Source organism: Passer montanus, unplaced genomic scaffold, assembly GCF_014805655.1.
Source record: "Passer montanus isolate IOZ18808 unplaced genomic scaffold, ASM1480565v1 scaffold208, whole genome shotgun sequence".
Lineage (NCBI taxonomy): Eukaryota > Metazoa > Chordata > Aves > Passeriformes > Passeridae > Passer > Passer montanus.
Window position 1 is genome coordinate 137,944 of NW_024366681.1, and position 20,602 is coordinate 158,545.

The 20,602-nt window shown below is 36.4% G+C and overlaps 1 protein-coding gene across 5 annotated transcripts in view; it reads right to left on the reverse strand.

Annotated features, from left to right (window-relative positions):
- Positions 1 to 18,253, reverse strand: part of ICE1 (interactor of little elongation complex ELL subunit 1) — a 35,119-nt gene extending 16,866 nt beyond the window's left edge. The window contains exons 1-14 of one of the 5 annotated variants that reach the window (XM_039708619.1): positions 18,126 to 18,253; positions 17,326 to 17,384; positions 15,742 to 15,776; positions 15,272 to 15,290; positions 14,404 to 14,515; positions 13,353 to 13,429; positions 11,477 to 11,514; positions 9,570 to 9,652; positions 9,274 to 9,313; positions 9,129 to 9,185; positions 7,392 to 7,481; positions 7,255 to 7,308; positions 5,195 to 5,263; positions 603 to 955 (exon numbers count right to left, since the gene is read on the reverse strand). In XM_039708619.1, the coding sequence (XP_039564553.1) occupies positions 603 to 955; positions 5,195 to 5,263; positions 7,255 to 7,308; positions 7,392 to 7,481; positions 9,129 to 9,185; positions 9,274 to 9,313; positions 9,570 to 9,652; positions 11,477 to 11,514; positions 13,353 to 13,429; positions 14,404 to 14,515; positions 15,272 to 15,290; positions 15,742 to 15,776; positions 17,326 to 17,384; positions 18,126 to 18,209 (1,170 nt within the window). In that variant the 5' untranslated portion in view covers positions 18,210 to 18,253. Of the gene's footprint in view, positions 1 to 602; positions 956 to 5,194; positions 5,264 to 7,254; positions 7,309 to 7,391; positions 7,482 to 9,128; positions 9,186 to 9,273; positions 9,314 to 9,569; positions 9,653 to 11,476; positions 11,611 to 13,352; positions 13,775 to 14,403; positions 14,516 to 15,271; positions 15,291 to 15,741; positions 15,777 to 17,325; positions 17,385 to 18,125 lie in introns of those variants that run through there. The other 4 variants (XM_039708615.1, XM_039708616.1, XM_039708617.1 and 1 more) reach the window with 4 other exon arrangements.
- Between the last annotated feature and the right edge of the window lie 2,349 nt (positions 18,254 to 20,602).

Consider the following 20,602-nt stretch of genomic DNA (forward strand, 5'->3'; position numbering starts at 1 on the left):
ATGCTGGGGGTTGCATGGGAAGTTGGGAGGAGACAGTTTGGACAGCTGACCCCAACAGACATCCCATACCACTATGGCACCATGCTGAGCACATAGAGAGGGAAAGAAGGAAGGGTGGGACATTTGGACTGATGATATTTATCTTCTGAAGTCACCATTATGCATGATGGAGCCCTGTTGACCTGCCTGCTCATGTGAAAGAGTGAATGAATTCCTTGTTCTGCTTTACTTGCACGCACAGCTTTTCCTATTAAACTGTCTTTATCTCAACCTACATGTTTCCTCACTTTTACTCTTCTGATTCTCCCCAGCATCCTGCTGGTGGGGAAGTCAGCTAGCAGCTGCATGGCACTTTGTTTTTGACTGGGTTTAAATCATGACACATACACTTCTGAAGATTATGTTTTTGCTCCCTTCCACAGACAGTATGCTACAAGGTTAAAGAAGTATCCATATGGATCCAAGCACACAGAGACTTTTTCAGTGCACTTTTCAGAGTAAATAATACTGATTAAAAAAAATCTCAGGAATATAAAATCTTTATTTCTTTAGTAATTTTAAGACCAAGTTAAGTGCCAAGTCAGATGCATCCTGAAACTCACCTTTGTAGTCAGTGGTGAAAGCTGTACTGGAGAAAGTAGAGCAGGAAGAGGTCTGGCCCAATTCAATATATCCATCACATTTCCACCTGGGTCACTCTGCTCCTGAGTGGAGAAGCCTGAAGTGCTGTGCTCCCTGCCTGTCTGTATTATCACATCTACATTTTTATCCTCACCACTGTGCAGTTGTTCTTCAGCAGTCCTGTTCACAGCACACTCATTTCCAAAAGGCTCGGTACTTGTTTGAATTATCATTGCTGTTATAGAATTTTGCTTTACAGCACTTTCCCCTGAAGAACACCAAGATAGTGTTTTGCCATCACACTTCTTGATCTTTTGGTGGATTTGTACAGTGTCTAAAACAGAAAAATACTGTTAAGAATTTTTGCCCTCCCATTTCTGTTTACAGAGATAATATATAATAGTAATAAAAATGTAATACCATATTTTCAAATGACATTTCCATGGAAGATCTTAGTCACTTTCAGAAATGTGTTCCTTATAGAGATGTGATGTTGTTATTCACAAATATTTTTTAATGAAAAAGGCATATGTGTGTGCAAAGAGCTCTTCCCCATACTGTCTAACTTGATCATTAAAACAATCCCAATTTTTCTTATCAGGAAGGGTCATTTTTGGCAGGATTGAAGGTCCATATGTTTTATCTTGGTCTTTGTCCAGTAACTCAGTCATGAAAAGCAGGACAACCATGCACAGACATTCCCTACCCAGGCTGTAATTCTCAGCTTAAAGCAACCTGCAGGTTTGAGCCAGCAGCTGTACTTCCAAGCAAGTTACAATCATATCCTGCCATAAATACAACAAGGAAGCACTTAGCTACATTTCTATTTTATGTTTTAATATGCATATACTCTTAAATGGTTTGTTCTTTAAATTTAAATATTGAGTCTAATCACACAAGATTTTGCTTTAATGGTATTATTTAGTCAGTTCTGAACCCTTAGTAAGAAAAAGCACCACAACATATCCTATGCACAAAGTTGTTGGAACAACTAAGATAAAGATACTGAGCAGCTAATGACCCTTCCAAGATGTCAACTGCACAGTTTTACAGTTACTCTAACAACAAGAAAGCATGTCCAAATGCTCTGTGTGATTCTTTGCATTGTACTTTTGTTTTGTTACTTTTCAAATCACAGTTTTTACTATTACACAGTAACTCATTTATTATGCAGACAAAACACATTCATCCAGGAAAGTCTAAATAATTTAAATTTATTATAATTATGCTAAATACTTCAAAAAGGGAAAAGATGGCCCAGTTTCCTGAAATTTAAATTCTATGTTTTTATAAAACGAAAATATTACCTCCAATAAGACAGTAGAAATCAAAAATTCCCAAACCCTAGTGTGTCATATGGAACTCAAATCTACTCTGTAATATTTGCAATTCTTATATGACATTGTATGTGTGATGTTGTTTATAGTATTCACAAACACAACTGGACACCAAATCAGCAGTATTGAAGCAAGACATCAAGCCTATTCTGTGTACACATGAGTACATCTGCAGTGAACTACTTAAATTTTGTAACTAAATTTTGCCTTAAAAAAGCTAGTTTAGATTTAGAGGAGAAACTGCTGTTAAACAATTTAACTGCAGAGGCAGGAAAAGGAGTTTTTTATGACAGTGTCTCTCATGCACCATAAGCTGCAAAACTCTGAAAGTTTACTCAGAACCTTCATTCAGAAACTTTGTCCAGTCCCTGAACACACACTCTCACACCCCTGCTTGACACTGCCGGACTTCCATGATCTTCAAGAAAGAAGACTGTATGTGTCCAGAACTCCTCCTGGAGGAGGTATTGGGGTGTTTACTGGAAAGATGAGGGTTATAAAAACCCCAAATTTTGATGCCTATGCGGGCCTCCACCTCTGACGGATTCCTACTGTCTATCACAACCACAGACCACAATCACCCACACATCACTAGAGCCACAGGTCATGGTTATCTTTGTCTTTTCTCCTCTATATTTTTTCTTTCCAGTTTTCCTCTTTGGGGTGATCACACACTTCCGAATAGCTACATACCCCTTTCCAATCCATTACAGTGTTTTCCATTTATAGTTTCAAAGCAGTTCTAATAAAATTTGTTGTTATATCAATTATTTAGCAGCTTTCTACTTTAATCCACCCCAAGGGATCCTTTAGTAACAAATCTGGTTGCCCTGCCTCAAAGGCAAGTCACAACACCATCCCACAGTAGAAAGAACAGCACATGCATAAAATGGTTTTGAGTATAGGATGTACTAATTTAACTGGCACAACTTGCATTCTGTTGGGGGGAAAAAAAAATTGTGCTTCATTACTGCTGTCTGTGTCAATCCACTACTAGAACTTGCACAGATATTCCCAAAGCAACATCAACGGTAGTATCATATTTAAAAATATTAATTTAACTTGATAGGTCAAAATAGCCTCCTCAGTGATCAAAAACTTTTAAGCACATTCTGATACATCAACACCACTAAAGGAGTAAATTAGAAAAATTTATCAATAACCCTATTTCAAAGATCCATGTCAGTCATTTCATGTAGCAACTCCATGAAAAAATCTCAATTACTGGACAACAGAAGGAGGGAGAAACTGTTCAACCTGAAGGGCCCTAGCATATCATTTTCACCAAAGATAAGAAAGCTCTGCCATTTCCTTTACATTTTATAAGTATTACGACAATACATTGTTTTATAAAACCATTTACAAGCCACAGTCACATAGAGCTTCAGGATGTTCTAAATTTTCGCAGGACAAACCTACATTCTTTTTACAATTTGAGTTCCAATCCAAGGCAAAAGGAGCTCTTTGAGAAGCAGAAACAAAGAAAATAAGGAAAATTCAGAAGTTGGTTGTCTCTTAGATTTTTTCATGTTGTTTTGTGCCAACTATTTAAAAGCGCAGAATTTACCCTGCACTGAAGCAGGCAGCAACACAGTTACAGATTTTGCCCCTGTAAGGATGCCATTTAGACAATTAGGAAGTTTACTTTTCACAGTGAATTACACAATACTACTGACTTATTAGGAACTTTACATCCTTTCTATAATCTCAAAATCAGTCATGCACCTACATCAAGTCCAAGAATATTGATACAATATTTAAACGTTTCCCCTGAACAATGGATCAAAGACATAATTTCTGAATAACTAAGAGATTCTCCAAACTTCTCTATTCATCCCTTTCCAACCCAGTCAATGATAACTGCATTTCTCTGGGAATGAGATACCTTTCTTATAGTTACCCAGTTATCTACAAGAAGAGCTGTCATAGCAATTTTTAAAGATTCAACATAAGTAAGTATTTTCATTCAAAGTGTCAACTCTTTGACACCTTGGCCTGAACCTCAGGTCCAGGAAAAGCCTTATTAATATTGAGCCCATCTCCCTATTGATCCCGGGAAGGATCCTCTCAAAGATTGTATTTCGCAGACATATTTTACTCTATCCAGGGAATTGCACTCTTGTTCATTATGTGGATCAGTGAAATGATAAAGTTTTCTCCTGAAATCTACAACCTGGAATCTAGCTCATGTAGCTTCAAACCCTTACACTGCTGCCTTCTCTCACTTCTGAGAGAAGATTAAGATAGATTTTGATGGTATTTTCAAATCAGAGTAATCACGTACTACTTGAAATACCTTCTTCGTGCCAAGCGGAGAAAGAAGCAGAGATGAAATAAGTGATCCAATGCTAAAATTGATTGCCTTGGTACTAAAAAACCTGAATTTTACAACTCAAAACTTTACTCTTGATTGGGCACATTGCAAGGCAATTCACCGTTGCAAGTTGTCCTCTCCTCACTCCAAGCAACAAAGCAACTTTTTGAAACAAGTCTTGTGGTTTTTTCCTCTCAAGAAGGACCAGATAAAGATGTGGTATTTTATAAAAATAAATAATCTAGCCATAGAATCTCATCAGATTTACAGCAAAACCTTATCAGCACAGTGATTGCAGATGCCTGGCAGTAGCAACTGCACCCTTCTCAAGAACAGTGGTGTTTCTCTGAGAAAAAAATTCCTTCACAGAAATTTTTTAATGCCCTGACATTGAAGCAGAATTTTTCAACCTGTTTCCAACAATGTGAATTTCAGGATGCTTCATACACTAAATATTCTTTGAAGCTACAGACAATATTCTGTTTTCTGAGTCAGAAAATCCACATATTCCACTATATGAAACAAAGAACTATGGTGAACTGCATACGCAAAACTAAATATGCAATGCTACATTGTTATATAGGTGTTACCTTGAGAGATTTTCATATGTTTTTCAAGACAGAAAAGAGGTCTGCTTCTAAAAACACTCATTTGCTATGGACTTTAATCTCAAGACCATAAAACACACATATCCCTGGGGATTCAGTCTCATCTTTGTGTTTTACATATAATACCACTGTGTTTATCTCCTATTATCGGATATTAAAGCAAACAACTCAACTGCACTCCTTTCCATCTCTGAATTTAAGATCTACATGCAGCTTCTCCCCTATCCTGTATCCCCCAAAAAAAAGATGAGCAGGTAAGATGGGTATAGCTCCATAGTAAGCCAAATTTAGCTCAGAACCCAGTTACAGAATACCTCCTGAAGAAGCTTGGTTCCTCCCAGACAGGGAGGAGCCATGGTATTTACCATGTTCCTTCAGTTCATCTCACTATAGCATATGAACAGAGCATGTTAGAGAATCCAACTTACCAAAATATTCAGCACCCAGCTGCAAGATTCTTCAAATGCTTCATTAAATGTTTATTCACAATGTAGGTGATTTTATGTCCCAACTATATGAGATAAAATTTTCCAAAGACTAAAATACTATCAATGTCTTATTAACCATAGATTATGGCTCAAGGTCTGATGGTCAGATACAGGTATTGTCAACTTTATTACTGGTAGATTTGTAACAGTACTACCAAATGCTTTAAATTAAGTTTGGCAAACCTCCATTATCCTATCAGGCTTTCATAACAGCACATTTGGAAAGCTTCATGAGTCTTCCAGTTTTCATATATGAACACATTCTTCAAGAAAACCATTCAAAGCAGTATCAACCGTAGCAGAACAGAAAAGACACTGATCCATAATGCAAAGCTTTGGGTATTTTACTGCACATTTGAATATACTAAGAAATCTGTTATAAGAAGTACACTTCTGAAAGGCTAGATCCAGGCAACAGATGAACTGACATTCTCTAGAAAAGATACTACCATCAAGCTGATCTGCTCTTTAAGTTGAAACTATTATAATATGGGACCAGAAATCATGGCAAAGTCATTAAGATCCCTTTTTTCCTAGAAGATTGCACCTGTAAACATAAGCACTTTGTTATTATGAATTCAAAGTAAAGGCCAGTTTCATAACAGGCTGAATAACAAGATGGCTGTTCTAGGCTTGAAGAGGGAAAAAAACAAACCAGTAACAGGACTAAAGATGTGTTTCTATGAAATCTAACCATTCCAACAAAAGCATGGTGTAAGCTTAGAATTTTCTCCACACTAAAGTGGGCAGAAAAAAGGACTGGCTAGAAGAGACTGTTACAGATAATTACTTCCTTCTATGAAAGTATTGTCGTTTCCTTGAGAAGACATGAATAGGAAAGATGGGCCACAATTTCTGGAATCTAAAGTTCCTCTTTTGGTGGATAACAAAAGAATTACCCTGGAACCTGATACCCCTAAAATCACATATATTTTAAACTCTTCAGTTTCTTGTGCTTGTTCTTGTCACTTGATTGACCCTCGATCAAGACTTTAAATTCAGAATTGCAGGGCACAAGTGTCTAGCTCAGTTTTAGAGCTGAGCCATGTATTTGCTGCATTAAACTCATGGAAGTAAGGCCGACTAACAGGTTTATGAGCTGGTCCTTATATTTTGGCACCTCTTAAGTGGATTCCATTGGAACACATCTGAAGGCAGATTCATCACTAGTAGCAAATTTTTAGACTTAACAGGGTCTTTGAAAAGTTTATCTTCAAAGCTCTTAATGCTGCTGGGTACCTATCCCAGGCAATATCTCTACACCTTTAGTTACAGAAAAATCAAAGTAGTAGAGAAACTGAAAAAACTAATAAAGCTTAATAAAAATATTCCAGATATGCAACACAGAAATTAATGCAGTTTCAAGGCATCTATTACTCTTGAGTGCAAAAAGAAAATATCTGCTATGTAAAGTTAAAGCAGTTAAGGTTTGCTGTGAATATGCACATGGATAACTACTCAGATTATTTTTATCATTATCTCAATATCACATTACAAAGAAGAAAATGGAGGTAACAGCTTCTTAAACTTATAATTCAACTATTTTACCACATATTTGTTTCAGACTAAAAAGAGCCCATATGCACCATCATTCACATTATACACTACAGAGTTGATCATGATATAATAATCATGTTTTAAACATGTGATGAGTTTTGACTACTTACAAACAGTAAAAGAATTTCATTTCTTGATTGCAACAGAAAATTACAATAGCTTTTTATCAGAAGACTGTTCAAGTTTACTTACCCATTCAAAATAATATCGGAATTATTTTCAGATAACTCAGATTCTAATCACACATGTAATTGACCAGACAAACATCAAGGAAAGTATTTAAGTCTTTCAAAAGAGTGTTACACAGTCACTACCCAACTGGAACCTACTTTCTGTAACAGTTAGTCTTCTTTTGTTAGACCATTCCTTATCCCAAACAGAAACTGAAAAAAAATACCAACATTGCCTTTTGGTCAGAAAAAGAGAGAGCATCAAGAAAATTTCAAGACTTTGCATGCCATTGTACCTAAGACAGGATCATTTTTCTCATTCTCTCTTTTTCCTGTTGCACTGTCAATGCACATCCAGAGTTCTTCTAATAAGAGCTTCACTCTTCCTGTTAAAATAAATAAATATATCTATTTATTTTAAATAAATTGGTAAAATTGAACTAAGAATTTGTGTTTATTTTACTCAGAACAAGACATGCCTACAACAAAATACAAAATCCCCACAAAAAAATTAAAACAAGGCACAAGTTTCAGTGAAAGAGAAATGTTAGATGCCATTTAGGGAATAGATCCTGCACTGCCCATATCACCAGAGCAGACTAAAGGAACAGCTGGAGAATGCTTTACACCTTTACCTTTTTATAGGGAGTACTGCAAAAGGTTGTAACAGCCCACAAAGTAAAAGGTAAAACATATTCAAATGTAGCATTAGCGAAATTAAACAGCTCTGTAAAACAAATCAAGTTACACGAACCTGGGAGAAAATCTTCTATGAAGATGTGTATCACATTTATGCTCACTCAGTAATAATTAATCTTAGTTTTATCATGAAATAACACTATGTATCTGAATTAATTATCAGGCCACAACACTAGGAGACTGTCTACACTTCTAACAGCACCACTGCTAGGTGATGTCAAACAACCTAGTTTCAGAGACAGAAGAGAGGTGGAGAGGGAAGAAAAACTCAAAACCTCAGTAAAATACATAAGCACCATATCTACCTATGCCAAAAGTATCATAAATCCAACAATCAGGAACTGAGACTGTTTTTGTGCAAATTCTGTAAGTCAAAGGCCATGGCAAACTGCTATTATTTTATGAAGAGACATATTAAAAAACAGTCAGCATATACAAGGAAAACCTACCAAATTTTGCTAAACAGCTAATAACAACACTAGCATTTACTCATTACTAATAAATCCTTGTTGCTATTTGAAGCTCAAATTAATGCTCAGATATTAATTTTCCTATTTTGCCATTATTTAAAAATCAAAGGATTAAATTCGGTACCAATTCAGTACAATCCAAAAGTAAAAAATATGCCAACACACACAAACTGACAAGGTGTGGCTTTTTCAAAAAAATTTAATTTCTGCAACAAACCTATTGCAAAGCAAGAAATAGAACAGTGAAGTTCTTTTGCCTCAGAACAGCCTTCAGCATACCTACACAGTTCAAAAGCAGTACCAGCACTTTAAAAGACTGCAAAAAATACAAAAAATGAATTTGCATAAAGTTTGGTCTTAATAATTAAGAGGAAGTTTTCAAGAGGTTTGCTCCATTAGAGTTATATTCAGGTAATTTGTAGCATAGATTTTAGATCACTAGAGCAAAAAAAAGTCGGTAAGATACAGCTATACCTCCAGTATTTCCATTTGATTTTCCAAGTCTCAGAAATTTTACAAGATTACTCTCCTATTTGGTGCTTTATGATTTTAGTAAGCTTCAGAGGGATTATTAGTATTTTTTTCAGTGTTTGCATTTTTGTTTTATAATTGCACATCAGCTGATTTCACATATGCACAGGGTAGACTAGTCATTTTTATAAATCAAGAGTTTTCATTACTGAAAAACTGAAAATCGTAATCTGTTAGATTGGCCTTCACCAGTGTAACCTATTTGTATCAACCACATCTGCCTCTTATAGCACTTTGGCAGTATCCTGTTTCCAAAATTGCAACTCCAGAAGAACTGCAATAAATTCATAACAATTGTTTCCACACAGAGAATGGACTTGCAAAAAGTCTTACCTTTGTCTATATCTGTTGCAAGATCTTCACTTGAACTCTGAGTTTCTGCATGTTTAACTATTAAAAAGAGGAGAGTTGGAAAGAAAATATTCAAATGGAACAATACCACATAAAAATTTGAAGGCATTCAAAGGTAAGCACTTACATTTTCTGCACTTCTCTTTAATTACACCATCAAGTTTTACCTGTTAAAATTAAGAAGTACAGAATTTTTATGCCATACATATTTCTTAGAGCATCAGGTCCTAAAGAGCATGAAATCTATATCAACATTTCTGAAGCTGGAAAATTTCTCTCTTACGGTGAATTGCTGATGTTTAGTTATTCAATATCCCCCAAAAAATGTAATTTTACGATTTCAGCATCTATTACACTAATAGCTTCTATCTTTCCCCCAAAAACAATAAAAGAAGTTTCACACAAAGACAAGGAAAGCCTTACTTGTGCTTTTTTTAGCTCCTTTTCAAGCCTTTTCTTTTCAGTTTTTAGTTGTTTGAAGTCCTGTGTATGCTTTGTTGCAGCCTCTTCAAAAAACAGAACCAAAATTCAATTTAGAAACTACACTGTAAAGAGGCCACTAATTTAAGTGGTGCTGGTATAGTGGTTCCCTAGTTTGCAAATAAAATTATCAGCAAAAGCCAGATAGTGTGAAATACAAATCCACTGAAGTTATATTTTGGTTAATGCAGACAGATACAAGACAAGTATCTTGCCTTCTACTATATAATTACTGTTCTGAACCACAGCAATACATTTATTATTTTTCTCAGTTATATGCAGGAATGAAGAGTGGGTCATATTATAATGATATTGTACTGTAGAACAATATACACCAAATGAAAAAAGGAGATAAAATTGAGTTGCAAGGGTTTTTTACATGTTTTATTCTCTTATAAGAGCTCTGGTTCAAAGATGAAAACATCACAGCCAGCTGCATTAGAAAGATACATACAGCACTCAAGACTAATAGAGAAGAGGACCTTATCTCTAAATGTCTAACAGACACCTGGCAAGAGTGCAGATGGATGGAAATAGAGGGTACAGGGTAGGTGAGAACTGAATGCAAGGTTCCTAGGAAAATTCTCAGTCAGTTGAGAGAACTCCTAAAAGTTCAGCTTGATGACTTATATATGGATAGGAAAGAAAAGAAATGGAATCTTCCTGCTGATCAAATCAGAAGAGAGCCTATAAAAATGAAAGGTTTTTAAAAGGAACCTTGAGTGGTAGGCTAACAAAAAAAACAATCATGGCAAAATTTCACACTGCCAAAAGGTACAATGTTTGAGATATTAAATGAACATAGAAAAAAACAAAACAGATAAAACAGTCACAGAAATTGAACCTAACAAATACTCTCTCTCAGTATTTTGTTCTAGTTCTGCCAGAATTTGAGATTTTGGAGGCAAGTGTGTAAAAAGACTGGCTGTGCTGCAATGGGACTCCAAAATTCTCATCAAAATAAACACCTTGTACCTGTACTATACAGTAAGATTCAGGGGGTTTCTAACACGAAGATAAGTCACTCAAGTTCACTGTATTTTGAACTACGGTAAGCACAGCTAAAATATGTGTGATATGAATGCAACTATCTGCCTTGCCAATTGATGACACAGCAAATAAAGTCTCAAAAAGTCTTACATACATTCATCCTCGCAAACAAGAAAAACACAGTGCCATGAAGCCAGTGCTCTTTCTCCATGTAAAAAAAAAGCAAGCAAACAAACAAACTAACCAACTAAAATACAAATGCCAGACTATTTAAAAGCCAGAAAACATGCATCAGGAACACCAAATACTTAAATATGAACATAAACATGAAGAATCCTGCCAGGATTATTAGAACACTGGAGCACATTCACTATGAAAACAGTCTTATTGAACTAGACTTAATCAGCCAGAGGAGAAAACATAATAAATTATAGAAAAAATACAAGAACAGCTTTCCTGTACAAGGAGGTATCAAGAAGATGGAATGAGACTGTTAATGAGACTGTTCAATTAAGAATATGGAATGAGACTGCGGTATGGTAGACATTAGGTGTAAACTGAAACATGGGAGTTTCCAACATGTTACTGAACCAAGCTGCCTACAGAGGCTGGTAACACTCCATCCTTTGAAGTTTTCATGACTAGAAGTTCCCTTCCAAATTCATCTGAGTAAGGTGCTTAAGACATTCAGCAGAAAATATTCTGCAGGAAGGCTGATATAAATCAGAGACTAAGCACCCCACATAGTACTGGCCTGCCTTGCTCCTTGGGCATCAAAGTTAGTCACAATTCCTCTGGACAGAAAAGGAAAAAAGAGATTATGTTACTGTACTGTTGTCCTACACAATGTAGAAAGTTACCTTCAAGTTTTTTCACTTTAGTTTCCAGTTTCTTTCTCCTGTTAAAAAGAACACATTAATAGATCATTTTTAAAAATAGAACTGTGTTGCATGAAAAGTCAGAAAAAAAAATCTAGCCATTCAAAGAAAACACACCTCCTATACCCAGGACCTGTGAGACCAATAAGTCCCTGAAATTGAAAAATTAAATTAGTGGCATGTTGCTGGCATTCTCACACAGCTGTATCAGTTACAGAGGCAGAGTTTGCTTTTAAGAGAGTCAATCCACTAATTATACCTTTAGCAACAACTTGGAATTAGAAGTATAACTGCAGAAAAGTGGCTTCTGTTTTTTGCATTCCTGTGATGTAATGCAGACAAGTTAGCTTTACTCCTTAAAAACAATCAAGCTTTGCTTACAATGAATAATATCTAAGCAATGAGATAATCAGGAATAGCCCTCAGGATGACTTATGTCTCACACCTTTTTGTTCAGAACATCCAGATGCTTTAGACTAAAGTCAAACCAAAGGAAAAAAAAAAACATGAAGCATCCGAACAATTTTGAACAATTTTGACTTCAACATTTCCAACCCTACCTTATATGTAAAACACACAGAACTGGAAAATAAGTAAATAGAAAAATAAACATTTCTATTATTTTCTTCTATTAAATTCCAATATCCCAGAAACTGTTTTTAAACTGTTGTGGTAAGTAGACAATTCTACCAATGATCACTGATCACTTTCATAAAGCAGAACACAGTTAATCTACTCCCCATCTTAAAACCTGTGTAATAGACTGAGATTTACCATCTAAGGCTTTCTAGATGTTCAGGCTTTAATTACCACTTCAGACATTAACCAGAATATATTCAAAAACCTATTCATGAATAGTATGATTGACTACCTTTTGCATGTTCAGTAGTCAAAGTATTTACAGTATGAAGTAATAGACCAAGGATTCTGTGCCTTCTCAGCCTGAAGAGGTTCATACTTACTTTCCTATATGATGGCTTTGACAGTCAAGCCATAGGTGAGAATTTCAGCAAAACTCCTCATGAAATACCTTTATAGAAAAAAATAAGGGGAGGCAACACCTTGCTATATATTAGCTGGTTCTCTTTTCAGAGCTTGAGTACCTTCCCACACAATATTGAGTAGTCAGAGTTGCCTGATATAGGAGGTTTAAAGGTTAAAAATATTAGAGGATTAAAGAGCAATTAGACAAGTCCATTAGCGTATGTATCAAGAGCTGTAAAAGTTAACACACACATATGCTCCAGGCAAGGAGACCTTTAACTGACTGCTTACTGGAAAAACAAACTTTGGGAATTACCAAGCCACAGCTTCAGAATACTCAGTATTATAACAGCAAAAATTACTTTTGCACTTTTGGTGCCAAATTCCTCCTGCTAATTTCCAAACATGCCAGACTGAAATGCTGAGCTGTTACATTAAAAGAATTATTTTAAGGACTCATTTTAGTACAGACCACTTTGGCAATATTATTCTTATACTGGCATCAGAGACTTAACAGAAAAACTGAAATTGGTGGCAGTAACAAAAAGCGGAGACTAAGAACTACTTAGAACTGGAGAAACTACAGCTTTTTTCAATTTCATCCTCTTCTTAAAGACTTTCATTAAACAACCACATAAAGCCACTTCACAACAAGACAATAAATAAAGTAACACTGCACTTAAAAGAGTTTGATGCAAAACTTAAGATCATTCTTCCATCAACTTCTTGTTCTAAGTACATAAGTACATACTCCTTGTTCACAAGTACAAAAATTTTAGCGAAATGGAAAGCATAGCTAGATAAGGTACATGATCAAGTCTGGAAGAGGCAAGAGAGGGAAAGAAAGGTTGAGAAAAAAAGAAGCATCACTCACACAGCATCACTGTTTAATATTTCTTCTTTAATTTTAACATATTCCAGTTGACTCTCCTGATAAATCTTGAGAGAACTCTGAAGAAGGAAAGCACAGTTAAAATATGTCCATACTGAGGGTAAAAAAACCATAAATGGCAGACACCTTACCTTCTAATGAAAACAGTGCCTGGCCAAAAAAGTTTAAGTATATTCAATAAGAAAGGAAGCTAGTTGGAAAGTCAGGTTATCTTCCTTCTTTAAAGGCAAAAATTATAACAAACAAACACATGAATCTCTTTATGTCTATCTTTTGAGTACATACCTTCAACACCTAGCTGGATAGGAACTTGAAGCTGAAGTCAAGATCTTAACTATTATACACCATACATGTAATCCTATTTTTTTCTGAAAAAGTGCCATCAGGACATCAGCTACTAATGCCTGCTGAGGGAAGAGGAGTTATAAAACCATTCTAACACAGAACACTAACTAGGTACAGCAAGAAGACAAATGTTAGTATCTTTCTTATACCATTATAAAAGAGCTACAAGAAAGAAAGTGGGGTATTTTCTTCAGAAATTATAATCATGTCTAGAAAATGCATACATGTAGGTAATTTGAACACTCTAAACCTTCTTTCCTGGAGACTAAACCTCAGCTAACTGATGGGAGAGAAATTAGGAATAAACTTCAGAAGCTAATGATGTAAAACGTACATTCAAAAACGTATGTTCTTGGCACCTTTTCACTAGTACAAGTTATATTCAATAATCTGACAAGATCAGAGCAGAAAGCCAAAGGAGTCTGAATGTTTCTCATTCCTTCCTTCCTTATTGAGGAAATAACCAAATTATCTGATCAAAAATTTTAAAAACTACTACAACCTAAACTTATTGCCTCTCTGAAATCTGAAGTAATTTAATTAATTTCACCTAACTTCACCAGAGCTACCTGTCCCAGGGAGCTGGAAATAAGAACAGAGCTCGTTAAAAGTCAGCTTCATTAAGACGAGCATTAGGGATATGCACTTCCTTCAGCAGAAAAAGCACAAGTTATTTAAACAAGCACACCTTTTTTTCTTCCAACTCTGCCTTCAAGGAACCCAACTCTTCCTGGCATTTTTCCAGAGGCAGAATTTTCTGTAACATCTTCTCCACTTGGCAACGAAGAGCAGAGATCTCTCTGAAATTAGATGTGTAATTAAAAAAGTTGCCAAAAACATGGATGCTTTGAAACTCAGTATTCTGATTCTTCAATCAAGCATCTGAGTATTTTGCTTTTATCCTATGGAAAAAATGCTGTGAGAGATACCTAAAAACTTTAAGAGTTTCAGTGTTCTCATTTTTCCAGCTATTTAAAGAAAATCCAAGCTCTGATTTAAAAACACTACACTGAACCCAAAGCTAGATGCAAGCAGATGGCATGTGCCACAGAAGTATGCTGCCTACACTAAAGTGCCAGTATTAGGTGTCTCTGCATACATGGTGCTATAAAGTAAGAGCAGAGTCCAAATGCAGTGTTTTTCAGCAGGCAGGCTGGAGTCCATAAAAATTATATGCTGCCTCTTCCTCTATAATCACAGAGTAAGCAAGTGCAACACAGATACAACTCCTAAGTCAAAATGCTTCACACAAATATGGACACCCCAAATAGCCATACATTTAACCACCACCAAAAGATGAGCTTCACATCTCCATTTGGACTCTCACTAGCCCACAGCCAGGAAAGAATCCCACACATGTATTGTTAAGGAAGGACAGATTTCTCTCCTCATCATAGCTTTACTAACTGTGGCCTAGGAAGCACAGTAAAAGTAACATACTAAAAGTGCAGCTCAGACACATGGCTGTTGCGATGACACCGTCAGACTCCTAAAACTAACCACAACACAGAGAATATAGCAATACATCTTCAGTAAACAATATAAATCCAACTTACCTTTCAGCAAATTGAAGCTGTAATCTCTTGTTAAGGTAGATATTAAAAACAGTTTATCAAATGTCCTTAAGTATATTTCAATCCAACTGCCACTTGCAAAGAAACATCCAGTAAAGACTTTCTCATGGAAAAAAAACTTCCCCAAGACTTGCAAAACTAAGTGTTTGATACATGCATTTCAATACATTTGAAGTGAATAAGAAGAACATATCCTGTTACATGAAAAAGATTGAGTAATTCTCAGCAACTTAGATTTCAAACAGACTACGTTAAACCATATACCAGAAACAGGCAGATCTTAAGTGGATTTTAATTTTTAATTCCAAAGGACTATTTTCTTTACAAAACCCACCCACTTTGTTCCTTATTAGAGACATCATCTCATAACCTAAACAGAAAGCCTCAAGCCCTTTTATTTAGTTTTAGGTATACTAATCCTGTAAGAACACAAAGAGAAAAATAAAGGATATCAGTGCATTTCTGTTGATACTCTGTCAGCAAACGACTGTAGGAAAAGAAAAAATGCAGACATTACTCATTTTCTCACTTGATTTTGACAATTGTATGTTAGGGTATCTTTCCTTTTGCTTTATTGAGAAAGTGCAGGATTGGTTTACATTTTCTGATAGTAGTCAATATAACCCTTTGATTTCATTAAGCCATTCAAACCTCAAATCAAACTGCTTTAAGTAGAAAAAAAAATCAACTACCAATTACATGAATTTGTAGCCATTAACCAATTGCAACTTTAAAAAAAAAGTATTGCTTAGACAAGGGAAATAATATGCATATATATATATATATATATATATATACACTAGAAGATATATATAAAAACACATTTCCAAACTTGAAGGATGTTTTCCTAAAAAAGAACACACATCTCAGAGAAATAGTTTGAAAGACCCTAAAAGGCTTTAATCTTTATATTATTCTCCTAGCAGCCATAAAAGGTAACACTTACCCTGATGCAAGAGGGCCATGGGACAGCACCAGGGAAAGCTACTCCTTTCTTTCCTCAAATGTTATGTTTTTTAAGAACAGAGAAAAGAAAGGACAAGAAAGAGTAATACCATAGGAGCTACCCTAATACAGAGAGGGCTGCATTACTTTCTATTGCAATAGTTAAGAGCAATCCAGTAAAGCAAAAAAGAAAGGCTGAGTTGCAAGTAGTTAAAGAAGAAGCAATTTCCACAAGAAATATATGCATTGGCAGAAAGAAATCACAACAGAAAAGGTCAGAAAAGAAATCACAACAGAATAAAGGAGCTTTGAAAAAAGGATCCTAGTTATGAGACTCAGCGTGTGCTAGCTGAAATACTCTAGAAATAGAATGCAGGACTGTTGTTTAGATTCACTAAAGCCAGATTGACACATATCTAGGAAAGGATACATAAGAAACAAACCACTATAATTAGGAGACATTGCATGGATATTAGGCCACAGTATGGAGGCATACTTCATATATTATTCCATAAAATATGTTGATGGGTTTTGAGAAGAATTGGAAGCAAGCACAGGAAAAAAACCAAACCGTAAGAAGGATTTTATAATCATACCATTCTGAACAATGTTCAGCTTCACTTTTCACATTCTGATATTTAATCCCAACAGAATTTCAGAACTTAATGATCAGACTAAATTCTGATGAAAAATTTTATATCTGTACTCAGCTTTTAGTTCCCACATTCTTCTCCACAGAAAAATGAAATAAACGAGCACAACTAATGAACAAAATAAATATAAATACATATAATCAATGATCTGCTTCTGCCTTAAATAAATTTCTTAAAAGAGTTGCTTCTGCCAGTACTTCTAATAATATTACAGGTACATAATAGCCCTGTTTACTGTCATTATACACAAATGTTTTACAGAATAAATTAGTCTTACAGTCTAGACTTAGGACATGTTTGTGAAGAGCTTTCATTTTGAGAAGTATCTAGTATAGTGCATAAACAAATATCCGCATTCCAAAAATCATATCTCCTGCATTGCTGTAAGTACTAAAGTATAAAACCCAAACAAACAAAAAGGCGTGCAATTGTACTTACTCTCCATCAATTATTTTTTGCTTCAGTGCAATTAGTGCAGCTACATATTCATTCATATTCTGTAAGGAAGAGTCTCAAGTCAGTAAAGAATTTACACCCCAAAAATCAGTACTGTAAATAACCCCTAATCCAATGGTTAATTTTATAGAAAATACAATAAACGGTCTTCATTCACACAGAGAATGCAGGCTCCACAAGTAAGTATGCATCTTTAAGTGAGGCCTTGCTACAAAAGCTTTTCAAACTTTGCCTTTGCAGTAGATTCTATACTAAATCCCTATAATTTTTTCTATCAAAATCCAACTGACCTTTGGAAGAACATCAGCAATAAACATTAGCTCACTTGAGTCTTTTCCAGTTTCTCATCCATACTCATTCTAAGTGTGTCCTATGAACTCTCAACAGGACCTTCTCTTCGTTTAAAGGAGAAACAAAAATTACCCAAAGCGTAATACCATAAAAATATACACTCGCTTAAGAGCCCTTAAGGAAATAAATTCTAAATCCTTATACTGCACCGGAGCAAAGCCAAGAGCACGCAACTAGAAATTCCCTGACAGATCCCACTAGGCACGTCGCAGAGACACGAGCTACTTTTCCACACTTCGCCTAGCTAGAGCTCGACACTGCTGCTACTTTTAGACCCCGTTTACTACGCACGGTATCCCCGTTCCCGACGGCACAGGGAGTGGTGACTGTGCTATCCGACCCTTCCCTCCAGAGGCCCGGCGCTGATCCACTACCTCGTCCGTGAGCAAAAACCCCACTCCAGCGCCACAGAGACGGTGGTCTATGCCTACCTGCTGGAGAACACCGCAGTTGGCGCAGGCCCTGCCGGCGGCCGCAGTTCCAGCCGGCGATAGCGGCGTCTCTCCAGGCATCATCGTGCCCACGCCTCCGTCCGGCCCCGGGAGCGGCGCGTGCGCTCCAATGCGTCACACACTGCGCCACTGCCTTAGCAAGGACCCAGCTCGCCTTCGTTTCCTCAAGAATGCTGTCCATTGCTGCCTGACTATTAGAAGCAGAATAGGCGGTCAAAAGTGGTCCCTGAAGAGACTGACCATTGAAAGCAACTGGTGGAGAGCGACCGAGCCCACTGAAAGGCACGGCCTCAGCCACGCTCTTCTACCACTACTATTATTTTATTTTCTTTTAGGTGCGGGCACTTCTGAGAAGGGAACTATTGTGGGCCTGGCGCAGGTGCGGAATAAGACAGCTTCTTTCACCTGGCGCGAGGGGAGGGATGGAGCCGCCGCTGGAGCGGCGCGTGGGGGGGAAAGGTGGGGCTGCGCGCAGGGGTGCAGCTGTTCAGTGACAGTGCGGCCACGAGGCCAGGCCGGGCAAAGCCGAGCTCCCCTGCAGCCGGAATCACCGAACATTGGTCTCGGTGATCCGCGACGAGCCTGAGGTGATGTCGAAATCGGACGGAAAATAAACTAATAAAATTTGAAATATTTGAAAGCCGGCATTCTTTATTACAGCTTTGGACACTTTGGGAAGACAGCTCCTCTAATCGGATGTGGGTCATGAAACTACAACAGGGTATTAATTCTATCATGATCATACATATTCATTACAACTTACTTCCTAGCTAATACAGTTCACTGTCGTAGAACTAATTTGCACGCGTCCGCCTTCTGTTGGAAGTCCTTTTATAGTGCTAGACGATCATCTAAAGGGGTCTCTCATGCTCGTACTCACTGAGTGTCCCAATATTACAATGACCTTCCCTTGAACATTTTTTTGGGTGTGTGTTGTTGCTTCTTGTTACATAACTTTGCCAAAAAATCCCACCATATTCCTCATTTTCCTATTTATCCGCTGGTTCTAGCCACGTTTATCATCTTGTGCATACTTTTACATTCTTTTGGGTTTTTTTGGTTTTTTTTGTTTTGTTTTTTTGGTTTTTGTTTGGGGTTTTTTTTGTTTTGTTTTGTTTTTTGGTGTTTTTTTTTTCTGGTAGTTAGTTTTTAAACTCTATCTAGGAACTTCAGGAGAACTGAAAATTTATATTCTCTGTGTTATCTCTCAGAAGCTAATCACACTTGCTGCCTTCTCTCTGCTCCCATGCTGCCAAGCTAGAGCTGCCTCCTAAACAAGGACATGTGTAGCTGTTGCCATTCCCTGACACACACACACCCCCGCCTAGTTTTTCAAACGGGAGCATACCAGTTCAGCTCACTCAGACAGCATCTTGTAGAAATATAATACTTATGGGAAGAGATCAAGCTTTTTATTTTGTACAAGCATGTGAAAAACGCCAATCACTTGGTTTTGAAATTTTAAAAGTTTAATAGTAATAAAATAGTTATAAAAATAATAATATAGTTAGAATAATAAAATTTGAACATTTGAGATTCGGACAATATGAGACAATAAAAACAAAGAGATATGGACGTCCGGGTACCTTTTTCAGGACAACACAAGCCCGAAAAAGGGCACGGGTTAACAGAGGATTAACCCTTAAAAACAATTGCCTGTTGCATATTCATACATCTCATACATGATGCATAAATTCCATTCAAACACAGGATTCTGTCTGGTCACTGTCAACTTCTTCCTCTTAATCCTTATGCCATCTTCCAGTCTGAGCGAGGTGGGAAGAAGTTAGTTTTCTGCTGATAAGGGAGTAATAAATTGCCTTTCTCTGAAAGATTTAGGTGTCCTGTGGCTCCTATCTGGTGCAAGTCCTTTCTTAAACATATTGCATAGCATAGTTTCTATTTTAACATTATGTTATAACCTAAAACTATATTTTAGAAAATTAATACAGCATAACTTTCTAACATACACATACAATATTCATTTTAATACTTGCGAAAAGCCAATCATAAAATTCACATTTTTCACAAGCATTTGTAAATACTTTTAATATCTAGCATTGCTTGTCATGACTGCCTGCATTTACCACTTACACTATGTCTTTTAATAGTGAGTAAGCTTGGGAAAGACTTTATAGAATTACAGAATGGTTTGACTTAAAAGGGACCTTAAAGATCATGTAGTTCCAAGGCCTCTGCCATGGGCAGGGACACGTGCTGCTAGACCAGGTTGCTTATGTGTTTCAGGCCATGCTTTCAATCACTTAGCGGCACAGAAGTTAAAGTAGTAACTGCTTACTGTTGTTTAAAACGTTAATCACTTGTTTTAAATTTTTTAAAGTTTAATAGTAATAAAATGGTTATAAAAATTGTAATAAAAATTAGAGTAATAAGAATTTGGACAATCAGAGTTAGGACAATAAAGCACAATAAAAACAAAGACATATGGACAGTCC